Source organism: Osmia lignaria, chromosome 12, assembly GCF_051020975.1.
Source record: "Osmia lignaria lignaria isolate PbOS001 chromosome 12, iyOsmLign1, whole genome shotgun sequence".
Lineage (NCBI taxonomy): Eukaryota > Metazoa > Arthropoda > Insecta > Hymenoptera > Megachilidae > Osmia > Osmia lignaria.
The window spans coordinates 4024574-4048073 of record NC_135043.1 but is presented as its reverse complement, the minus strand read 5'-3'; the positions used below and the strand labels follow the sequence as shown (position 1 = coordinate 4048073).

At 34.6% G+C, this 23500-nt stretch overlaps 5 protein-coding genes across 8 annotated transcripts; 2 read left to right on the top strand and 3 right to left on the bottom strand.

Annotated features, from left to right (window-relative positions):
* The first annotated feature begins 1079 nt into the window (after window positions 1-1079).
* Window positions 1080-4432, top strand: LOC117602799 (uncharacterized). Of its 2 annotated transcripts, XM_076691176.1 has the most exons (4): window positions 1081-1293; window positions 1375-1622; window positions 2127-2172; window positions 2860-4432. In XM_076691176.1, the coding sequence occupies exons 2-3, from the start codon at window positions 1385-1387 to the stop codon at window positions 2153-2155; spliced, it is 267 nt and encodes an 88-aa protein (XP_076547291.1). In that variant the 5' UTR covers window positions 1081-1293; window positions 1375-1384; the 3' UTR covers window positions 2156-2172; window positions 2860-4432. The 2 variants fall into 2 exon arrangements, with proteins under 2 accessions (XP_034177166.1, XP_076547291.1); XM_034321275.2 differs by lacking the exon at window positions 2127-2172 and having other exon boundaries at window positions 1080-1293; window positions 2860-4431.
* A 3146-nt stretch (window positions 4433-7578) lies between these two features.
* Window positions 7579-11391, top strand: LOC117602625 (gustatory receptor for sugar taste 64f). The gene is made up of 11 exons (XM_034320844.2): window positions 7579-7988; window positions 8644-8705; window positions 8768-8915; window positions 9147-9274; window positions 9409-9603; window positions 9664-9773; window positions 9837-10007; window positions 10079-10251; window positions 10318-10480; window positions 10866-10955; window positions 11016-11391. Exons 1-11 carry the CDS (start codon window positions 7891-7893, stop codon window positions 11115-11117), a joined length of 1440 nt encoding a protein of 479 aa, XP_034176735.1. The 5' UTR covers window positions 7579-7890; the 3' UTR covers window positions 11118-11391.
* A 1059-nt stretch (window positions 11392-12450) lies between these two features.
* LOC117602628 (gustatory receptor for sugar taste 64f) lies at window positions 12451-16138 on the bottom strand. The gene is made up of 9 exons (XM_034320849.1): window positions 15918-16138; window positions 15598-15829; window positions 15257-15392; window positions 13527-13723; window positions 13367-13458; window positions 13082-13302; window positions 12833-12998; window positions 12653-12742; window positions 12451-12571 (listed from the first exon to the last, which is right to left on the bottom strand). Exons 1-9 carry the CDS (start codon window positions 16095-16097, stop codon window positions 12509-12511), a joined length of 1377 nt encoding a protein of 458 aa, XP_034176740.1. The 5' UTR covers window positions 16098-16138; the 3' UTR covers window positions 12451-12508.
* Window positions 16139-17318: 1180 nt separating this feature from the next.
* mRpS14 (mitochondrial ribosomal protein S14) lies at window positions 17319-18067 on the bottom strand. The gene is made up of 3 exons (XM_034320850.2): window positions 17909-18067; window positions 17666-17806; window positions 17319-17589 (listed from the first exon to the last, which is right to left on the bottom strand). Exons 1-3 carry the CDS (start codon window positions 17981-17983, stop codon window positions 17404-17406), a joined length of 402 nt encoding a protein of 133 aa, XP_034176741.1. The 5' UTR covers window positions 17984-18067; the 3' UTR covers window positions 17319-17403.
* A 204-nt stretch (window positions 18068-18271) lies between these two features.
* EF1a-F2 (elongation factor 1-alpha F2) lies at window positions 18272-22873 on the bottom strand. 3 transcript variants are annotated; one of them, XM_076691107.1, is made up of 5 exons: window positions 22754-22873; window positions 21126-21300; window positions 20368-20976; window positions 19901-20176; window positions 18272-19695 (listed from the first exon to the last, which is right to left on the bottom strand). In XM_076691107.1, exons 2-5 carry the CDS (start codon window positions 21267-21269, stop codon window positions 19339-19341), a joined length of 1386 nt encoding a protein of 461 aa, XP_076547222.1. In that variant the 5' UTR covers window positions 21270-21300; window positions 22754-22873; the 3' UTR covers window positions 18272-19338. The 3 variants fall into 3 exon arrangements, with proteins under 3 accessions (XP_076547222.1, XP_034176738.1, XP_034176739.1); XM_034320847.2 differs by having other exon boundaries at window positions 22676-22798; XM_034320848.2 differs by lacking the exon at window positions 22754-22873 and adding an exon at window positions 21561-21699.
* Window positions 22874-23500: the final 627 nt, after the last annotated feature.

Below are 23500 nucleotides of genomic sequence, written 5' to 3'. Positions count from 1 at the left end.
CATTTTAGTTCGCATTTTTCCCGCTAGAGGGCCAAAATCTCGACATGCTTTAGTTCCCTTTTTAGAAACCAGATGGCGCTGATTCGGCGTCGAGATTTTAGTTCACATTTTTCCCGCCAGAGGGCCAAAATCTCGGCAAGCGTTAGTTCCTTTTTTTGAAACCAGATGGCGCTGATTCGAAGTCGAGATTTTAGTTCACATTTTTCCCGCTAGAGGACCAAAATTTCGGCAAACTTTAGTTCCTTTTTTTACCGCCAGGAGGCGCTATAATGGAATGCTTACAAAAGAGATGCAAGGATGTAAGGGATGCAGGGATGCAGGAATGCAGGGATGCAGGGGATGCAAGGGATGCAGGGTTGTAAGGGTTGTAGGAATGTAAGGGCTGCAGGGATGTAAGGAATGCAAGGATGTATGGGTTGTAAGGATGTAAGGAGTGCAGGGATGTAAGGGGTGCAGGGATGTAAGGGATGCATGGGACGCAGGGATGTAAGGGTTGCAGGAATGTAAGGGATGCAGGGATGTAAGGGTTGCAGGAATGTAAGGGATGCAGGGATGTAAGGAATGCAAGGATGTAAGGAATGCAAGGATGTAAGGGTTGCAGGGATGTAAGGGATGCAGGGATGTACATAATGCAAGGATGTAAGGGATGCAGGGATGTAAGAAATGCAGGAATGTAAGAAATGCAGGGATGTAAGAAATGCAGGGATGTAAGGAATGCAGAGATGTAATGAATGCAGAGATGTAAAGGATGCACACAGGTGTAATAAAGTCAACACGTTCTTCCTCAGCATGAGTTTATTCAATAAGCAAACACGATAAATACAACAAATTAAATGAACGCAGAAAGTAAAATAAGGGTTGTATTACATATATGTATGTTTAGCAGGTAGATCTGCACGCCTCGGCGGTCGCTATAAGACTGATTCCTACTGACTAAAACCCCACGGCGAATAACTGGGGCCTGGTAAAACAGGCAGAATTGTTATATCGCCTGTACATACTGTGTATTTGTAGCTTAACTAACGTGGGGGTGCTTGGAACCCACGAAATCATGACCTCTCAAGAACAGTGACATGTCCAGTCTTCTTTGATTTGTAGTCACTGTTTTTGACATCAAACGCATCTCCGAATTATCGCACGTTATTTACATATGTTTGGAGTACGGACTCGTAAATTGAATCGTATGAGTACGGGTTGACTGATAGTGGGGAATCAGATGATCTAATAGTGAAGCTTGTATAACTGCCGGTGAAGAAATTCCTGGTCATGCCTACTGTAGACTATTTAAAAATGGTATAGCTCGTATTGTTTATCGTTAATTATACTACGTAAGAATCACAGAGGTTTGAATTAAACCTATTAATCTGTTTGCAGCGCTGAAAAAATGCTAACGTCAAAACGATCGGGATCAGTCAGTCCCGAGGAGGTTGACAATGGATCTGATACAAGGGTTTCTGCCGCCGACGGAAATGGTTCAGTAACGTCAAACGCGTGTCGAAACGATTCTTTACCAGAGGAATTTTTGTCAAGCAGAAGAATTGGACGAAGAAATGCTTTAACTTATGCCGAAAGTGGAATGGTAGATCTACCAGACCGCTTCGAGGAGCTTTCTGTGGAAACAGGTTAGTTTTGCCTGTGAAAAATAAACTGTGTATATATATGTCATCATGTTAGAAATTAGGTGTATGTACCTTCATAAGAAATATAAGAAATGAAACTACACAAAATTTATAGAAGCTAAAATTAGATAATTTAATGAGGGTTAATCCTTAATAATAAGATGTTCTTATAAATCAAATAGATTATTTGATACTTTATATTTGCCAGTGGATATCAATCAGATGTGGTATTTGGTGTGAATGTTAAGAAATATTATTGCAGGGATTAACAAGTAACTGTTTGTTAATGATTATTGCAATTATAACTAAATAATTATATATGTCTTGATATCATGATCTTTCTTTTGTATTTGATTTTCTCCCCTTTTATTTCTTAAACATTTTTAATTAATAATTCCTATATGTTCCTATTCCGACATACCTTATATCCCTTCTCATTTCACTTTTTAATATTTAGCTTATTATTTATCCAAGCTAGATGAATTAATATTATTTATTTTTCCCAAGTTCAAGTCTCACAACCAGAACGGGGATGATTCTACATAAACATACAGTAAGTGGAATGTGTAGAATGATATTTCTTCGTTTCTAGATAAGATAATGTTCAAAATTTATCGAAATTATTATATATAAAAAAAAATCGCTATGTTGGTCCTACTGTTGAAAAAGCGCCCCTTAACGTTGGGGAAGAGAACTATAAATCGAAGTATTTTTTGCGCTCTCTATCGGCAAAATCCAAAAACTCATTTTAGCATCAGATAATAGATGGCGTCATATGTTTTCCCACAGCGGTCTTTTTAAAACATAGAAAGTACCATGATCTTTGAGGGTGATTAAATCAGGACTGAAACTTTGTATAATAAAATATCACTCTACATTTTCGGCTTATGTTTTCATTTAGATTTACCTCCCTATCGCATATCTTACGCGTTCTGTTTTAAAACTGTAAATTTATTGTGCGGTTATTCATTTATTTGATTTAAAGCAAGAGTCGATTAAATGGATTTCAGTATGTACAGTTATTTGTGTTTGTGAAAGATATCATGATTTGTAGCAATTTTATATTTTGTTTACTATCTTTCGAACTACGGTTAACTATTTATTTGAACGATAGATATCTATGAAACGATTTCTACAGCATGAAACAGTAATTTTGTACACGCAAACGTGTTCTTGAAATGTGCATCAACCAACGAAACATTTTCAACGATTTGTAACGTAAGAAACAACGTAATTACAGATGAGCCTAGTACTGAGGGACGAAATTCAAGCACACCGGGTACATCGAAACAGCAACATTGATGTAATTTGAGGATTCTTTAGAAAATTCCTTCATCTCAACATCGACAATGCACGATGTAGTAGGGAAAAGACCAGGGAAAAGACAGTATTACTTTAAGATCGTACTGAATGCCTCAGTAAGAGTTGTTAACATGTCATTCTGTCACTTGAGATTATACTTTCACGCCTAATTATTTAAGTAATTATATGTTAATATATATACAATCTCATTATATTTTAAAGGTTAGGTACATATGAGGGGGTTAAAGTCATCCAACTCTGATTTTAAGAAACAAGAATCTATTAATTACATTTCGCAGCAATGTTCTCCCTCAACTGCGCGGACGCGTCTGCGCGCAGGTACTCCCCCGCCACAGAATCTATATACTCGTCATTCAAAATTGCGTGGACGCGCATGCGTGGAAGGGTTCCTGCGCATACAGAATTTATATGCGCGTCATTCAAAATTGCGTGGACGCGCATGCGTGGAAGTGTTCCTGCACATACAGAATTTATATGCGCGTCATTCAAAATTGCGTGGACGCGCATACGTGGAAGTGTTCCTGCGCATACAGAATTTATATGCGCGTTATTCAAAATTCTGCGCTTAATTTCGGCTTGTGACATTTTTTTTTTAAACAGAATTTGTCCCAGATTTTTGGAGCATCCTCTATACTTCTATGTTAACTAACTGTTTAAACATGCATAAGTAATACTACAATGGTACAAATAAAACGGGCTATTTAATATTAAACATTTTCCTACCAGATAATAAAATACATTTATCTGTGTTCCTGCAAATCCAAGAACCGTTAAGGATGTCAGAAAATTGTGAAAAGAACTTAATAATTTGTTTTTGTTTTTGTTCTTCTTTTTTTAACTGCTCTTAACATAAAGCAAGATAAAGACAAAAATTAAAATACGTATATAGCTTTCATATTATTCAAAATACGAGAACGTTGTTTGTGTGAAAGATAAATGGACTTCTAAATCGGTTGTGAAATCTTGCACACATTTATATGAACAATATTCTCGTATTTTTTGTATTTTGAAAAATCGTTGTGGGTATAATGTCAATCTAATGTATATGTACAATTATGGCGAATGTATTAGTTAAAATTATACAGGACCATTATTATTAAGCTAAATATATTGCAATTATGGTGTGATAGTCCTACACTGTGATTCAAAATAATTTTAGTTAACTATATTATGTACAAAAATGATACGTAATTAGATTTAAAAACCTATGTTACTTTTAGAAGATTTTTTTATTATATTTAATTTGTTTTTACTACTCTAGCAAGAATGTGATAATCTTTATAGAGATGATGATAATAAATTATTCATTATTTTATAAATTTTAAAAGAGAAGAATGTAGTAAAATAATAATCAGTGACTTTTAAGAAAAATGAACTGCGTTTGTCAGGGTAAAATGCAATACGTTCAAAAGAACTAATAAATAATTTATAATACTAAAAAGAAAAATATACAACGTTTTGTCATCCTTAACAACTGATATTAAATAATAATCAATTATAATATATTTAAAGACATATTATATAGGATGAGTTATTAGGAATGATTATTTTAAGTTATTCTATAAAATTTTTGTTTAATTTTATATTTAGTGTTTAGTTAATTATGCGCAAAACAAATGTTGACTCTTTCTTTTTATAGTAAGAATTTGTATAAATGAAACTAAAAACACTACACTGTAATTGTTAAAATGTAAATACATACATGTAATTAAATTTAATATTTTGCACGTAATAAGGTTGAATGACTGACAATGATGTTGTATAAGAAAACAAATGTTATTTTGTTGCGCAATGTATAATGATATTAGTTCAATGTATTCGATTTTTGAAACGGTAATAATTCGTGTTACTAAATGAATAATACAAGTAAACAGCAATGAGCTCCGAACAGTATTTATGTAATTGTAATTAATATAACAGTAATATGTAATCATTAAGTAAATCAAATTCATGGGTTTAATTAAGTGTATTTAAATATTTCATGCGTTCAAAATTTATATATATTTAACATATTTTGTATATGTATAGTGCAATTTTGTCATAAATAACGACGAACATAAATTTTATTTATTCATAGTTTATTTATGTCTAAGGAGGTAGATCTACATGGTAAGGGCCTACGTCTCACAGAGTGTAATTCTACGGCCTTCAATTGTAAGGGGTTAAAGTATTTAAGGTTATAGATAAAAACCCAGCTAAAGATGTCGGCCTATATATGCTCGTAAACAGTAAATGTTAATAAATATTTACCGAATTGCATATACAGTAACGGTTCTCGCGATTGAATTAATTATTTAAGTTTGCTGTGTTTAGAAAATAAATACGATCGTAACGATGTATATCATACATGTGTGAGACTAGTACACAAATATACTTCGTACATACGAAAGATAGTATAACCTTTTTCCATTCCCTGTATTGCTTTGCTGATAGCCATCTTAAATTCACCAGTTAAACGCGCCACGAAGTAAACAAACCTGCTGATATATAAAAAGTGGTTAAACTAACCATAATATCGTAGTGTATCACGCGGTGAATGAATATTTAATAAGAATATGACTGCTAATTACTTGAAGATATGATCTGCTATGATTCATTACTCTCTAATGATGTACAGTTACTATCATAAATCTTCGTATGCGTTCCTCATACATACAGGGTGTTCGACAACAGGTGGGCAATATTTTAAGAGGTGATTCTAGGGATGAAAATAAGACGAAAATCAAGAATAACGAAATAGCGTTTACGGTTTTGTTTTCCAGTTATTAACGTTTAAAAATTCGAGTAAAAAGCGCCAGAAACCTGCAATCCGCTCAGCACCGACGACCGAACGTCATGTCGGCAGGGGTCGGTACAGTCATAACCAAGAATCGAAACCGAGTACTGCAGTACCGAGAAACAGAATAGCACGAGGTAAGTTTCTACTATTCAACGATTCTTGGTTATGACTATACCGACCCCTGCTGACGTGACGTTCGGTCGTCGGTGCTGAGTGGATTGCAGGTTTCTGGCGCTTTTTACTCGAATTTTTAAACGTTAATAACTGGAAAGCAAAGCCGTAAATGCTATTTCGTTATTCTTGATTTTCGTCTTATCTTGATCCCTAAAATCACCCCTTAAAATATTGCCCACCTGTTGTCGAACACCCTGTATGTACCTCTGATTGCGCATGCGCGGTAGTAGAATAAATGTGCGCACACAATTAATATCCACAATATTATATTCAGTACGTGATTATATATAATTTAATATTCAATTCTTTAATTATATACATAGTTTATCTTTTGTTAAGAGACCGCAACTTTCGGGAATCGTGAAGCTATTATATTTTCTCCTGTAAAAGTTTTTAGAATATGTATTTGCGCGCAATGTTGCGCAGGTCAATGAGTCAATGCGCATGCGCAATTAGACAAGGATATAAGAGGCAATGCGTTAACTTCTGAAACATCCTGTATATAATAAAGGATCTATTATCGTTATCATGACATAACCGGATGGTTTCGTTGAACGATATAATATCTGATATGAAGGACATATCGGTTTCCACGGTTACAAAGGGAAGTGGGTCGGAATTATGAAACAAGATCCACATATGCACCCCCTTTTCATCGGAACAAATGCAAACGGTGTGACAATGGAAAAATTCTGTTTGCATAGTCTGTCAGGTTGTCGTTTGTCAACGTATATGAAACGGTACTGGCTACGAAAGAGACTGAAGTGTCGAGGTTACATATCACAATGAATAAACATCATTAAACACTGGACAAAACTATCATTGACTCTGATTCTTATTATTTTTATATAATCTGCATTTTTTTTTAGTTTTTGAAGAAATGAATTCCAATATCTGATATTTATTACTTGCTGCTATTTCTAAATATTATCTCAAATATTGCAATAATTATTTTAATAATTTCTTAGAAAATTCATGGGATGCGGTGTTTATCGTTTCTCTGAAGTAGCCTGTAATATGCGATAAACACTATTTTTACAAACCCTTATAAATCAAGTGACAGTGTGAAATATAGCAAGTGTCAGAACTGTTAGATAGTACGATAGCACATATACACGCTATTATATTACGCATGAAATATGGAAATCCAAGAAAGTTGAAGCTTCGTAGCATTGATTTTCCACATCAAGCTTATAACAAATTAACGACTATAATTGTTATATTAATTGTTACAGAGTTTGTAAAATAATAAATCCAATAGCAATTTCTTGAATATCTAACTAGAACTAAATTATCTTCCAATAAAAAGGGTTTCCTTGTTCCATGAGAATTGATCGACATTCTCTTATTTGTACATCAATCACATCACCCTCCATTTAACTTCTAATCCTTTTTTCATGAAAAACGTTAAAATAGATATTATCTCCATTAGAAATGAACAGAAGAAACGCTAAACAATATACTTGAGACATTGAATAAAAAAAATCCTACAGTTGAGTACCTTCGTTCATTGAGCACCATTTGCGTCAAGTATGTCAAATGTTCGCTCGTGTGTAAATCTATACACAGTAGTGCATATCTGTTATTTCGCCGTCATTAGTTTATATACGCGCTATATAAACAATAGAATATATATCTTGTGCAGGCACGTCGTATATCTTTCAGTTCGTTTCCTGACGCGTTTTCCAACGGAGAAAACTGTACTTCCCGCGTAATTTTTCGCCCCATATTATCGCAATAATTTTTTTAAAAATTGAAATTCAATTAATATGAAATTAACACTTTCGCTGCCGCAAGATTCAATATGGTCAGTTGTTTGAAGTCTGATCACGCGGTATCGCGTGCTTGAGGGTCGATGATAAAACTTCGATCACGCGATATCGCGGGTTGGATCAATGAAATTTGTACATTGCGGCACGCAGCGACTGACTTCTTGGGCTTGGCAGCGAGCGTGTTAATACATATTAAGAGAGGAATTAGAATGGTGGGAATAAAATGTCGGATTACGATAGTATAGCAGAAGCATTAACCAGAATGCGGCCTTTAAATTTGTCGGAGGTGAAAAGTCCGAAGATATTATCAATCAATGTCGGGTATGTACTCAACAAAATTTCATTTTGAACAAAACCAATTTTGTATACACTTGTTTTTGTGCCTGTAATCTATTAATTAATAAAATATACATAAGGTAGCAGGCCCAGTGGAATTAGTAGAATATATACTAATTTAAGATTTAATTGAAGATTTGGATAATTTTATAATGGTAATTTTTTGAAAGAAATTAAATCTACAACTAAAAATCTCAAACATATACTATTATTAACTAATCGATTTTCCTACTATTAAAAAGCAATAAAAAATGATCTTCCACTATGAATTTTTACACCTGTTAAATAGTAATATATCTAACAGGACGAGTAGTCCTCCAGTGGTAGTTCAAGTGAACATTTATTGAGTTTCCGCTGTCTATAAAGTATCCTCCACCCTTTTTCCTCGACGCAGAATAAAACTCTGACGTAATGAGTTTATCTTCCGTTCGCCATGCGGTCTTGTGCCGTGCACACTGTTGATCACGACACTCCACGGGTAAAATTTATCATTTATATTCACCATAGAATCATTAAAATTCATTTCACAGTTTACGCGTTCGTTTCTTAATAAAAATGAACGAATCGCGAATACATGAAAGCGGCCATTATAGTGATGAGTGTTAATTATGGTGGTTTTGATTAATAATATAATTTTCAGATCGTCCGGAAGTAACTTGGAGTTTAGTACATTGGACAGTTTGAAACCGAAAATTGCCAAAAGTAAGTTGTTAGGGGTGATGTAAAGTGTCAATTATTTTAGAGTGTATATTATAAAATTTTAGTGTCCGGACCAGCAGTACCTCCTACCAGTACTTTCAATCCAGAAACTGACAGTTTGCATGCATCCATGAGGCCTATAATTATGTTGGCCCAGTGCTTTTCCTTGTTTCCGGTGACTGGCGTTAATTCTCCTAATGCATCACATCTCAGGTAAATTTAATAAAATAATGATATAGCGTAACGGAAACTTAGGCACTTTGGTAGAAACGCAGGCAATGATCAACTATGAAGGGGTTAAGAGAACCCGACACCCCCCTAAAATGGGATCGGCCCTACTCCCACATCATTCTAATATTCCAAGATTCAAAAATTCTGGAATTTTTGAATTCTAAAATTCCAGATTTTAAAAATTTAAAAAACAATTAATTTTTGTTTAATTAGGTTCACTTGGCGTAGTCCGAAATTCATATACTGTGCAATTTCATTTCTTGGTTCGTCGATGATGACAATTTTCAATGTTCTGAGGATAACAGGAATAAGTTCAACAGGAATACTTTCAACAAAAATGAGTAAGATACATACAAAAAAAAATGTCACACTTTAACAATTGATTTGTAAAAATCACTTTAAAATTGTTCAAGAGTTGCCTTTCTTAATACTATTTCATACAAATAATAATATGATATTATTTTTTGTTCGCAAGCTAACTTAGTTTTCAATGGAACCAACTTGATTGCGACCTTTCTTTTTTTAAAACTTGCCATGCAATGGCCTTCTTTAATGATAACTTGGGATAAACTTGAAAAGGAACTGTCAACAAGACATAGGAAACTTTCCAATACAACTTTGTCCGCGAAATTCAAAATCATAACTATAGTCGTGATGATAGTTGCCTTAGGTGAGTATCATCCACAATTAATATTGTATCGATAATAATTAACAAATTACTCTGTTGCAGTGGAGCATAGTTTCTCAATCCTGCATGGTTACATAAGGGCCAAAGAATGCGCTCAATTTCGTGGAGATCCAGATATTATTGGCGTTTATTTCCAGTCTCAATTCCCTCAAGTGAGCTTGATGCCTCCACTTTTAATTAGTCTCTAACTAAAGAACATTTTTATTTTTGCACAGATATTTTCACGAATTTCATATAGCTTATGGAAAGGTATACTGATTGATATAATTAACATTTTGAGTACATTCTCATGGAACTTCGTCGATTTGTTTCTAATTCTCATCAGTATAGCTTTAGCAGATCAATTTCGTCAATTAAATAGTCGGTTATATTCCATAAGAGGAAAGGTAAGGATATTTTTTGATGACAATGTATTAACTTGTTATCGCTAATTTTAATTGAAAATATTGGTCGTTAGTGTCATTTCATTGTTAAGGCGATGCCGGAATGGTGGTGGGCTGAAGCAAGAAGTGATTATAACCGCTTGGCAAACTTGACGAGACAATTGGATTCCCATATCTCGATGATGGTTCTTTTATCTTTCGCCACCGATCTTTATTTCATTTGTATACAGCTGCTTTTCTCTTTCAAGTATGTACAATTATTTTATAAATTTATATATCATACCTTTTAAATAAATATTTAATGTTCACACAGTCCTATGCGAGGTATCATTGAGAAAATTTACTTTGGCTTCTCTTTTGGATTCCTATTGGCGAGGACGATGGTGGTTTCATTGTGTGCCGCGTCAATTCACGACGAATCCTTGCTTCCGGCTCCAATTTTATACAGCGTTTCCGGTAGCAGCTTCTCGACAGAAGTAATTTTCCTCAGTTTCATTCAATTTTAGACCTCCTGGTAAAAAATATTCCAATTTTTATCATTGTTAATTATAACTGATATATCTATGCATTTTGTGATTCATAACTGACGAAAAACAAAAGAAAAAGAATGCATCTGTATGTATGTACATACATACACGTCGACATCGTTATTCATACTGCTGCAATACACATGTGTTCGTCTGGTTGCCTTTCTTCGGGGTTCTCTTCGGGGAACTTCGTGAAACTTCGTGAAACTTCGTGGACTCTCGAAAAATAGGCGGGAACCGGTCTATTATTCTACATACTTGACTACTCTTCTGCCAGGCTATGCATTAAAATTGAGATTATTAACAATAAAAATAATGTAAATAATTTCCGTAGGTGATGAGATTCCTTTCCCAAGTGACAACAGACAGCATTTGTTTGACTGGGATGAAGTTCTTCTCAGTGACCAGAAGTCTAGTGTTAACTGTACGTATAAAATATTAAGTATAAAATATATTATAGACTTTGCACTTAATTGTGTTCCAGGTCGCAGGAACTATAGTTACCTACGAATTAGTTCTTGTCCAGTTCAATTCCGTCCAGCAAAATGACACAATGAACAGCACGAAAGTGTGTGAGGTGAAGTAGTCGCTTGTTCTAACATTTCTCGAAAAGCTTGTAAGAATTTCTCCTCCAGTTTATTAATTTTGTAGAAATTTTTCATCTGCTTCTATATCGTACATAATGTACTTATTGTACATAACAACAACAAATTATTAGTGCTTTCTGTCTAAGCTGCTGTACATAAAGTGCTATCTGATTCATTCCATTGCCTCTAGTATAGCTCGCTGTACATTAATGTGAAATGTAAGTTTCGTTTGAAAATAAATTACAGTGATACTTGTAACAATATGTACATTTTATAATACATCATTTATTGTGTATCAAGAATTCTGCAAATTTCTCTAGTTGAAAGAGGAAGAAGTTGCAAAGGGCTCCGTAAGTAGAAGAAGAGAGGGAGATAGTAAGCATTGTACATACCTGTAATTAAGTCTTACTGCATGTTTGTTTTTTGTATAAATAGTAATCTTTTTAATGTATCGCCTGTAATCACGTGATACTCTATATAAAACCCCTGAATACTACCTGTACCACTCTTTGCAAAGGTGTAAGGCGGGTTACCATACTGACAGGGGTAAGGAAATTTCATTTCGGCGATTATCAATTTTTTACACAAAAAGAAACCATATAAAACCGACACTTCGTATAAATGGGGTCGGTACAACGTTTTCTTTACTTTTTTCCACGTATTATTCTTCCAAGCACAGAATTATAAATAATACTCAATAAAATTCTATATGGGCGGGAATACTCACACGCATGCGCATCTACATGTTCGCGCGTGCGCACAGCTTAGAGAGAATGTTAAACCAGTTTACAAAAATGATTGTTTGTAAAACTTGTTGTTGATTATATACAATAATACAATCTTTCGTTGTTAATAAGACCTCTTTATGTAATCGTTACATATATTTATTGATAAGAAATGTAAGCGTTGTTATTTCACTTATCAATCTGTCTTTTTGTTATAGTCCTACTCGCTGGATACTTTACGATAATTTTGGCCATTAATTAACTCCTTCACGAAGAAGCACTTATAACTACTCTTCTTCTCTTTCTACCAATGTCAAGTGTAAATTCCAGACATGGAAATTTAGTTACAAAATAAAATAAAAGGATAACTAAAATAGTTGCATACTTTGTTAGCTTTGTATTTTTTTATCAAATATAAAGAGTAGACTTTGTTTAGTAAATCAAATACATGTAACCGTTTGATGCTTATTAAAATTGGTGTTCTGAAATATGTGAAATTGTGACAGAAACATTGTCATTTGTAGTGAAAATAAAAAATGACAATTAGTAAAACATTTCATATTATAATTATAAATAGAACAAATGTACAAAGCATTTTGTCAAAGAGGTCATCAGTTATATTATAACAACTATTAAATACGTAGTTAAAAACATATTAAAATTACCTATTTAACTTTGCCCATAAACTGGAGAAGTACAACTTCGTAAGTGGTAATTGCACCAACTATCTACAAATACATGTTTTTTGTTAAGCAAATCATATGAAACATATGTTTCATGTAATCAATATGATATGGATATGAATTTACTGCAAGCATGAAGTTCCTTGTAATTGAGAAGAAACGTAATCCTGTCAGAGTTACATCGTCTGTGGCGAGTTGATATTGCAGTCTCTGAGTCTGTAAAAATATTTTTCACATTATTCGAAAATAAAAAAAGAAACCTCATTCCATCAACAATTCAATAATTATGTAAATATTTAAAATCACCTCGATGTTGTAAGTTGACGCTGAACAACTATACAAGAAAGGTAATGCCTTCCTGCTTTGGTCGTGTATTCTAGCAGTAAGTAAAGTAACAGCACATGCACGACCAATAAGAAATGCAAAGGAACCAAAAAAGTAAATTGTACCGAGAATGTTGTCATCGTTTGCTCTGGTATTAAAAACACAAGATTGATCGTGATTCTTACATTAATAAGTAATATTATGTAAAAAAAAAAAGTAAATAATACATACGATATACCGTACAGTAGTTGCAGACAAATAAAATAAAGATTATTCGCAAAAGATAAAAGAATAATAGGTGAAACATGTTGATCCACTTTCTTTACAACAGAACTCAATGCTGCATAATCTTCGCGAAGTTCATGCCAGTCGAATCTAGTTCGACATTTCGTCACTGTAATTGCCAGTCTTTTATTCAATGATTTGTATCTTTCGGCTAAACCAGTGGCAACCTAAAATAAAATTATGCAGTATCAGTAATATTTTCCTCTGCTCCTTATACCATTATTTTATTACCAGTATAATAAAGAGATCTGTAAAATTCCATACAAAAGTTGCTGTCTTGCTGACAACGAAGATAAATAAGCCAAGGGTAAAATTGTACTCCACTGAAAACAGAAAAATGATGTCACAAAATGTGAATACAGTACAAAAATTAATAACTAATCAATATTACGTGTGTCAAAAATAAACGAATGCGATCGTAAGCTGTACAGTTCCAAGAAGTTACGAAATGTCGAATTCGAACTGCCCCATTCGTACTCTGCGACATTGTTCACAACACTTAGAACATGTTCGATGAGAGCTAACAGTATAATCGCGGAACTTATCAAGACGAATTTCCATCGAAGATGTGGGATTTCCGTCGAATTACTGTGAATAAAAAGCAAATCAAAATTATATCTAGTTGAATTTAATGGAATTAATATTATAATATTTAGTATGTAATTGGAAAGCATGAATGACTAAGTAAATATCAAATTCAAACTTTCCGCCGTAAGTGGGCGGCGGAGGGAAGCCTCAGACATATACATATACAGGGTGTTCGACAACAGGTGGACAATATTTTAAAGGGTGATTTTAGGGATCAAAATATGACGAAAATCAAGAATAACGAAATAGCGTTTACGGCTTTGTTTTCCAGTTATTAACTGGAAATAAATTAAATATTCGAGTAAAAAGCGCCAGAAACCTGCAATCCGCTCAGCACCGACGACCGAACGTCACGTCGACAGGGGTCGGTACAGTCAGAACCAAGAATCGAAACCGAATACTGCAGTACCGAGAAACAGAATAGCACGAGGTAAGTATCTACTATTCAACGATTCTTGGTTATGACTGTACCGACCCCTGCTGACGTGACGTTCGGTAGTCGGTGCTGAGCGGATTGCAGGTTTCTGGCGCTTTTTACTCGAATTTTTAAACGTTAATAACTGGAAAACAAAGCCATAAACGCTATTTCGTTATTCTTGATTTTCGTCTTATTTTGATCCCTAGAATCACCCCTTAAAATATTGCCCACCTGTTGTCGAACAACCCCCTGTATACAGTATATGTGCGCTGGATAGGTGCAAGAGAGATTGGGACCCAACATTCCATGTATCCAGCCGAGGCGAGGTTTCGATTCTATGTGTTGCAACCTTAATTGATCTTTTTCATTATCCTTTTATTATTATTTTAATAAGAGCAAAAGTGTTTTTGTACTTTGTGTAAATATAATTCAAACTATGTCGCGTTTGGTCTCATTTTAATCAGAAATAATCTCACAAATGCGTTAGTAAAAGTTTCATTAAGAAAAAGTCAAAAATAAAAAAGTTTCATCATTGAATTGATTATTAGTCACACCGATATTGCAGTTCGGATTATATTACACGGCTTCCTCGTTGAGCGTCTCGGATCACCAAGAGGGATCCCCGGACGTGGAAAGAATAGTCACCTTGCATTTATCCAACCAATCTTTTCTTGCACTTATCCAGCTTTTATTGTATATGGGACCACCTCTCCCGCATTGTCACTTTTCTCGGGACCGCGGCCGGGGATGAACAGGAATCCTGGAAAGGGAAATCCTCGGAAGAGGACTGGGGACTCGGGTAGCCGGGTACCGGCGAAGGGGAGGCCTACGGCGAAAGCCAGTAACTCTGAACCCCGGAATCCGTGAAAACCCACAGGAAAAAGGGAGGGCATCCGTATTTCCCCTAGGGAATTCTACCGTGCTCGATGTTGTACAATTATTTCATCGAAGATGATCGTAATCTGTGGCGTTTACACATCAAAATAAATTATTGTAATTATTCTGACATTTGAGTGCAACGACGATTAGTAAGTATTTAAGTTTGCGTGCATACTGATGAAGCGCAAATAGCGCAATTAGCAAGGCATGAATCTAGGAACAATTGTGATATCGACCTGTCTATATATTTTTCCATAGCCCTCCATTCGCATTGGAGAGATCTCCAATGGAATGAGAGCCAGAAAAATAAAATCGTGCCCAGCAGACTGTTCCCATAGAATACTGCACCAATTGTTGCTGCTGCTATCCCACCTGAAACATAATCTTGTCATTCGCTTTATCTTGTCATTCTTTATCGTAGGCTACACGAGCAAATAAAATATGTTAACTATGAGGGGGCCAGGATATCATCACTTTCTCTCTATATAGGGCATCTTATGCAAGCGGGTCAAGTTATAACTTTAAAATTAGATATATATTTACATCAATAAAAATTGTTCATAATGTAATTTCTTACCGTCTCTCTGAAACGATTCAGAATTTATCATTTTAATCATATGGATCACCGATATGATCACTGCGAAAAATATCATTATACCGACGAAAGTTGCATAGATGACTAAAAACGAAAATGGCTTAAATTTCAGTTTCGAAGGTGATGACGATCGAATTCCGGATACCGGAAATACACCGAATATTTGAGCGATACGTAAAACAGGTCCAATTGCACAGTGGAAACTTTCTGTGATCTGAAAGAAAAGTTAAGAACGTTAATATGATTGAATGATTACTAAAAAAAATATATTTATTTTTTTTACAAAAATATATAATTCTTACGTTAATATTTTTAGAATAATTTCGTTCACGTCGAAGTCTTCCAGAAGATAAGTTGATCATAATTTTCGGTCGTAATTCTTCAGGGCGGTAATCATTATTTTCATAAATAAAAGTAGGCCAAATTCTTTTACTTAGAATCCTATTAATAGCTTCGTTCGAGACACTTTTCGATTTTAACATTATGAATTGGTCTTTTCAATTCTGACTAATACTGATACATGTTGTACATCTGTAAGAGCAATTTTTCTGTATTAATTTTTCTTAATTTAAGGGGCCCATCGTTGGACATGTGCATACGTGTTTGACGGGTTCTAGTAATTAGGCGCTCCTGACCAATCAAGGGCAAGAAAAGTATCTAGTAACTGGGTCAGTTATCTTATTTAAAATTGATTCAAATTTATTTAATCTAACACTTCATATTTCATTGCCACGCGAAGGAGACAGATTTTCCGTGCTAAAAGTCATTTACCATCTCGCATTCGAAATCACAGGGCTTTCGTTGTGTTACAGTAATGTCACCTGAACACGCAACAAATGAATTTTGACTATATAAAAGTCACACCGTTTATCCAGCTTATATTGAGCAATTACTTATGAAGCATTATAGGTGACGCGCGTTTAAGACAACCGATATTAATAGTGTATTATGTTCTCAGGAAAAAGGGGTGGCGTTTGTTTATCCAGAACATGAATCAATCTGCTTCCATTAAAAAGTCTTATTAATTTGCGACGTCTATAATGTATATAATTTAGTACAACGTTTGTTGTTATTAAATAAATAAAAAGAATTGCAAATTGTGTAAAAGCAATCGGCGTTATTTAAAAATAATAAATAATACCCTTTCATAATATTGAAAAAAATAGCAGGATAATTAAATAAAATTTAACACGAAAATTAAATATCAAATAATAATTCTTATCATTCTTTCTAAACAGTATAAAATATCGTTTTAAAAAACAAATTCTTATTGTAATTCGAAACAGGGGTACATATAAAATTAAGCAATCATAATTTTCATACCTTGGATATTTCCCCCTGCAAATTAAAATAACTAATGCAACAGGTTCAAATTGAAACAACAATAAAGAAGTATTCACTACGTGAGTATACGAATGTCTACTAACTCGTAAAAAGTTTCTTGATCCAGTAGAGCTGAAGTGTTTATTCGGACTTGCGCCATGTACGCCTGTCGTACTACTACATAAACTGACGGCAAGTATAAATATAGGTGTATGTACAATTTCAGAGTAATCAAAGCAATAAAGCTATAATTGTACATAAATAGTTGATATTGATTTTGAATGTAAATGCAATGTTATTTCCAACTTCATTTGAAAGTTGATGAAAAACAGTAAGGGATAATAGGCTTAGGATAATGTCAAGAAAATTATATATATATATAAGTAAAATATCTTGACTATTTATTTTAAATTTTGGTTTATTACATGCACAATGTCCAGTTGTTTTGAAAAGTTATCAAACATTTTACCACATTGCGCGCTGTACACCAGCCAACTTATTATAATCAGCTAAATGACGGAACACAATTCTTGACAATCTCCAATTCTTAACAACACCACGTGGACGTGAAGTTACTGCACAACGTGGTGTTAATTGTCTTAATGCAGTTTGGCGGGGAATTGTCTCATCTATTTGTTTGTTAACAAGTTCCTGTAACAAAGAATTACTGTCATTATCAACTAATTAACCTCTTCATACATTCATGTATTAAAGACAAAGAAAATACCTTTATTTCAGGTGGTAAGATATTATTTCTTTTCATTGCCACCAATCGCAATCTTTCAGGTGCATAATCTCTCGCTAATCTTCTACGTTTAACATCACGGGTCATCCACCGACCAATCCAAAGATCACGTACTTGCTGAAACTAAACGAAGTAACGTTATAACCTCAAAAACTATACTTTGATATTACTTGATATATAAACAAACTTCATATTTAGATCATTAATAAATACATTTATACCTACATTACATGTTGTTAAAGTGTTTTTTGAAAGGAAATTGGAGAATGCCGACAAACCGTTTCTTACAGTAGCAGCCATATTTGATTCAACAGCTGATTTTTATTCGCGTACGGTTAACATGACATCCACTATGTAATGCATGTAACACGCGGTAAATTTGAAACGACATATTTTGCTGGAAATTAAATTTAATAAACATTATTTAAGCTTTCATTCACTATTTAATTAATAGGGCGGGCATAAAACTGTAGGACGTAAAAAATTACAAAAATTAATAGAATGTCAAAGGAGTAACTAAGTTTTTATAAAATTACTGATGATACATTTTTACAATATAAGAAGGGAGTAATGAAGAACACAACCAAATTGTTGTTCCGTATTCCTTTATTCACTTTTATTTGATACTGTTATTTATATGTATGTACAGAATACCGTTGTTAACCGATCTCAACTATAGAAAAATTGCGGGCTAAAAGTGCTGAACCCGTTGCAGAAAGCAATCGTATTCAGCACGTGTTTTTCATCCAATGTAGAACATGTAAAAATGCAAGGTAAATCTTTGTAAAGAAATATATCCTAGAAAAATGTATTGTGTGTATATATTTTCAGCAGTTCAATTCCTTACCCATTCAGGTAATTGGAAAGTAATAATAAAAAACAGGTCCCACCTTCTCAACTAAATTTGTACTGAAACTAGTACTTATTCTTTTTCCTTAATAGATATTATTTAAACTGTTATATATATATTTATATATATATCCCATTCATGATAAACGATAAAAATAACGTTTCCTTGAATAATAGAAAGCAGCTTTCTAGAAAATGATGTCAGAAGTATAAAGCACTTTATACGATAAGAGGATGGCGATGATTAATCGATAATTAGTTATAAAATGACGGCAAAAAATAATAATGAATGTTTTTTCGAATATCGCAGATATAGGATTTATTTCCGTATAATAATTAGAAAATATAATTAAGCCGAGCTAAATTATGATGTTTTTTTTTTGTTGATGTTCTTGTGAAATCAGATGTTTATAAGTAGCTTACGTAGTTTACATTCTTTTTTCACGGAACTCTAGCAAGCGAGGAGCAGGATGTATGCATATTCGCCATCGTTGGCCCTTTACCTTTCCTACGAAATTCCTTGCGATGAGAAAAGTGACGGAGCAACCATTTGGACAAATGGAATATACGAATATCAAAAAAATATGGCGATCGTGCTACTTCGTGCACATAAAATGCCAGTCGTCGCGATTCTTTATCGTTTCTATTACTCTTAACCATTGGTCGCGATTTCGTAGAAAACATCGTGGTCCGCGATGGGAATAACGTGTCGCTGTTTTCGCGCGAGGAACGTGAAGAAAGGAGGTAAACTACTTCAGCTATTATACGCCGAAGCCCATCTGGCGATACACATGTACGGAAACTAGTTATTTCTTTTTCTGGGCTTTTTCGGCAGCCTTGGTTGTCTTGCCAACGTTGTCCTTGAAAGTAACGGCCTTGATAACACCAACGGCTACCGTTTGACGCATGTCACGAACAGCGAAACGTCCCAGAGGAGGGAATTCTTGGAAAGCCTCGACGCACATGGGCTTGCTTGGTACCAGCGTGACAATGGCAGCGTCTCCGGATTTGATAGCCTTTGGATTCTGTTCGGTGGTCTTGCCAGTACGGCGATCGCACTTCTCCTTGATCTCAGCGAATTTACACGCGATGTGAGCAGTGTGGCAATCCAACACTGGCGTGTATCCGTTGCTAATTTGACCCGGATGGTTCAACACGATGACCTATTACAGAAAAAGAAATCAATTTTATTTTAACCATTTAGCGAACAAATCCCATGACATAATTATTAAATTTCTTAAGCACTCAGTCGTCTTCGACCATCACCAGACCTTACGACCCTCCGGTGGAAACCGCGAATGAAGTTTACATAGTTTCTATCATTGTGCTAATGGTTACAATTAATGTACATTGATTTTAAATACAGACCTGTGCGGTGAAATCAGCAGCACCCTTGGGTGGGTTGTTCTTTGAGTCTCCAGCAACGTAACCACGACGCAATTCCTTAACGGACACGCTTTTGACGTTGAAACCAACGTTGTCACCGGGGACAGCCTCTTGCAGAGCTTCGTGGTGCATTTCGACAGATTTTACTTCAGTGGTCAGACCAGCGGGGGCGAATGTGACAACCATACCGGGTTTCAGCACACCAGTTTCTACACGACCAACTGGTACCGTTCCAATACCACCAATTTTGTAGACATCCTGTAATTGTATTTAATATTAGAAGATACATATTCTTATAAACTGATGATTTTTTTAAAAATTAATTTTAATCAGACATCTCTAGCCATCAACGGATAAAAAAATCCTCCGGTGGAAACCGCGAATGAGTTAATAGTATTATCATCACGAGATAGAAATGTTAAGTTTATTTTATTTAATTCGAAACTCACTTGCAGGGGAAGACGGAGAGCTTTGTCTGTGGGTCTAGTCGGTGGAAGAATAGCATCGAGGGCCTCGATAAGGCATTTTCCTTCTACTTTGCCTTCCTTGCGCTCAACGGTCCATCCCTTGAACCAGGGCATTTTGGAGGATACTTCCAACATGTTGTCCCCATGCCAACCAGAGATCGGCACGAATGCAACAGCGGCGGGATTGTAACCAATCTTCTTGATGTAGGACGACACTTCCTTCTTAATTTCTTCGAATCGTGTTTCAGAGTAGGGTGGCTCAGTAGAGTCCATTTTGTTAACACCAACGATCAGCTGCTTTACACCGAGTGTGAAAGCGAGCAGAGCATGCTCACGAGTTTGTCCGTTCTTTGAAATACCGGCTTCGAATTCACCTGTACCAGCGGCAACAATTAATACAGCACAGTCAGCCTGTGATGTACCAGTAATCATGTTCTTGATGAAATCTCTATGTCCGGGAGCGTCAATAATAGTAACATAGTACTTGGAGGTTTCGAATTTCCACAGAGCAATATCAATAGTGATACCACGTTCACGTTCTGCCTTCAGTTTGTCCAATACCCAGGCATATTTGAAGGAACCTTTACCCATCTAAAAATGAAATCATATTTATTATTCAAATGGTTATTAAATATTGCAATTGTAAATGTAATTGCAAGTAATCCTCACTGTACCAAGTGAAACTAAACTAACAGTGAAATTGTTAATTTTTAAAAAATAATTTCAATTGTTTTAATTACCTCCTGGGCTTCCTTCTCGAATTTCTCAATGGTACGTTTGTCGATACCACCACATTTGTAAATTAAATGACCAGTAGTGGTAGATTTACCAGAGTCGACGTGTCCAATGACGACAATGTTAATATGAATCTTCTCTTTACCCATGGTGAAGCTTTGTTTATACTTTCTTAGTTAACTGTACAAAAACATAAAAAAAAAACCATTATATAATTTTAAGTTCAAATATATTGTGAAATATTTAATTGCATTTAGTACTGAATGAACGCGAAGGAAAAATTACTTAAAGCAATTATATATCCAGGTTACATGTCGCGAATAATACTTCATGTACTTGAAACTTTGAACCGACAATAATTATTTTAATATTTACAGAATCACGTGGGAAGATATTAATTATTATAAAAAATATTTTAACCTAACAATTATTGATATTACTTAAAAGAGTAGCAGGTGTCTTTGTTCTAGCGTCCACGTGGCGGTATCTGAATATTCCAGAACGGAACTGACCGCCATTTTGTAGATGGCCAGAACATTGCAATGTTGCCACGACTTTCTTGACGCTTCATATTACATGATGCCATTTGGTACAATTTTCGGATAAAAAGGGCTGTAATTACTTTTTCTACAAACATTTTATTAAAAAAAGTTTAAAAAAAAATTAACAATTCTATGCAACCTCAGTATTTTAAATTTTCATATTAAAAAAATTTTTGAAACAACCAATTAAAAATTACATTAAATTGCCACAAAATGTGTAAAGAAATTTATAAATTAAGAATTTATTTACAAATAAATACTGCGAAGACTTTATATTATGTAATTAATGCATTAAATTTGTAAATTAACATAAATACCACTTGATTGCCGATTTTCTCCTTTTTCAAGCGATACCATTTCCACTTACCCCTTTAAAACAATGATAATATTCAAATAATAAAAAAATAGATTCAATGATTTGACACACTGGAAATCAGCAAGCAAACTCCATTGTCGGCGAAAAGTCGTCTCACAAGGTCGTTGTTGCACACGATTTCCAGTAGGCTTCTAATGCATATCTTGATGCTTTAATTATAAGAGATCAACCAATTACAGCCCTTTTTTCGTTATATCAATACGATTATTTTTATTAACATATTTTTGGTATCACGAAAGGCACAGTTAGAAAATTTACATTGCGAATATTCTCAGGATTGCAGGAACTCGTGACTGAAACTTTAACTCTGACAAGCAATCGACCGCCATACTGCATCCGGTTATTTGCATTTTTCTAACTTTATTCATTTGGAAATCACGTTCTGTCAATTATTCGTTGAATCACATAGATTTTTTGTACGATCAACGATTAATTGCAAGATTCAATATGTTAAAAGGGATGACAAATGAGTTTTACGAAGATCAGCATGTGGACCGCGTTCGAACAGCCGGCAACTATAGCCATAAGCCATGCGTCTGTTTTCCAACGTTGTATTTCACCGAAAAAAACAATTTTTCCGCAAAACTGTTGTCACAACACAATTCTCTGGTATTTCGTTCGTTGTTTTATTCCGTACCTGACGTTCGATGCTACCTTTCCGGTATGAAAATTGTCGGATTATAGTCCTATGCGAAAATCACGAACAACCACTCACCTCCAGATGCCACGACAGAAAGAGATCGTCCAAATCAAGTGACATGCGCATACGGCTTTCCGACCCTAGCCTCGAACCCAGGTCTCCCTGTATATTGATCATTTGTAAAATATTAAGCCACTTCCTCCAATATCATATATTATTTCAATCGTATCACTGGTATTCTCATAAATGAAGAAGTAGATTTTTCCGAATTATTTTAACAATATCGTTGAAAATTATTGACTTTACCATTCAAAGTGGTCTACAAAGAAGGAAGCGCTGGCTTTGAGATTACGGTTACGCAGCAACACCAGGCGTGCCGCGATTCATATGTATAGATAGTCCTAGGATGCGCGCATGTATGGGAGAACATGAAATCAGAAGAAGACAGATATATTAAAACGAGAGAACGTTAGGTCGTTGTGTTCGGGGATGCACTCGGATCGTAATATTAGGTTCAATGGCATGACCCCAAATTTATCGAAATTCAAGATATTTGCAGACAATCTGAAACAGAAATTTGATTTCTATCTGCCCGTGTCAATTATTTATTAGAGTTTCATCAATACAATATCGATTAATCGAATGCATTTATCGAAGCAATATGGCCGAATTACGACCCTACCGTTTTTATAATCTTTTTTAAATCATATAACAAAACGGCTGCACACAACTGCATGTTTTATTGCTACATACAGTATTTGTATTTGAGCATTAGAATACTTTATTTTTTAACTGATTGTGAAATTAGAGAATTATAGATTG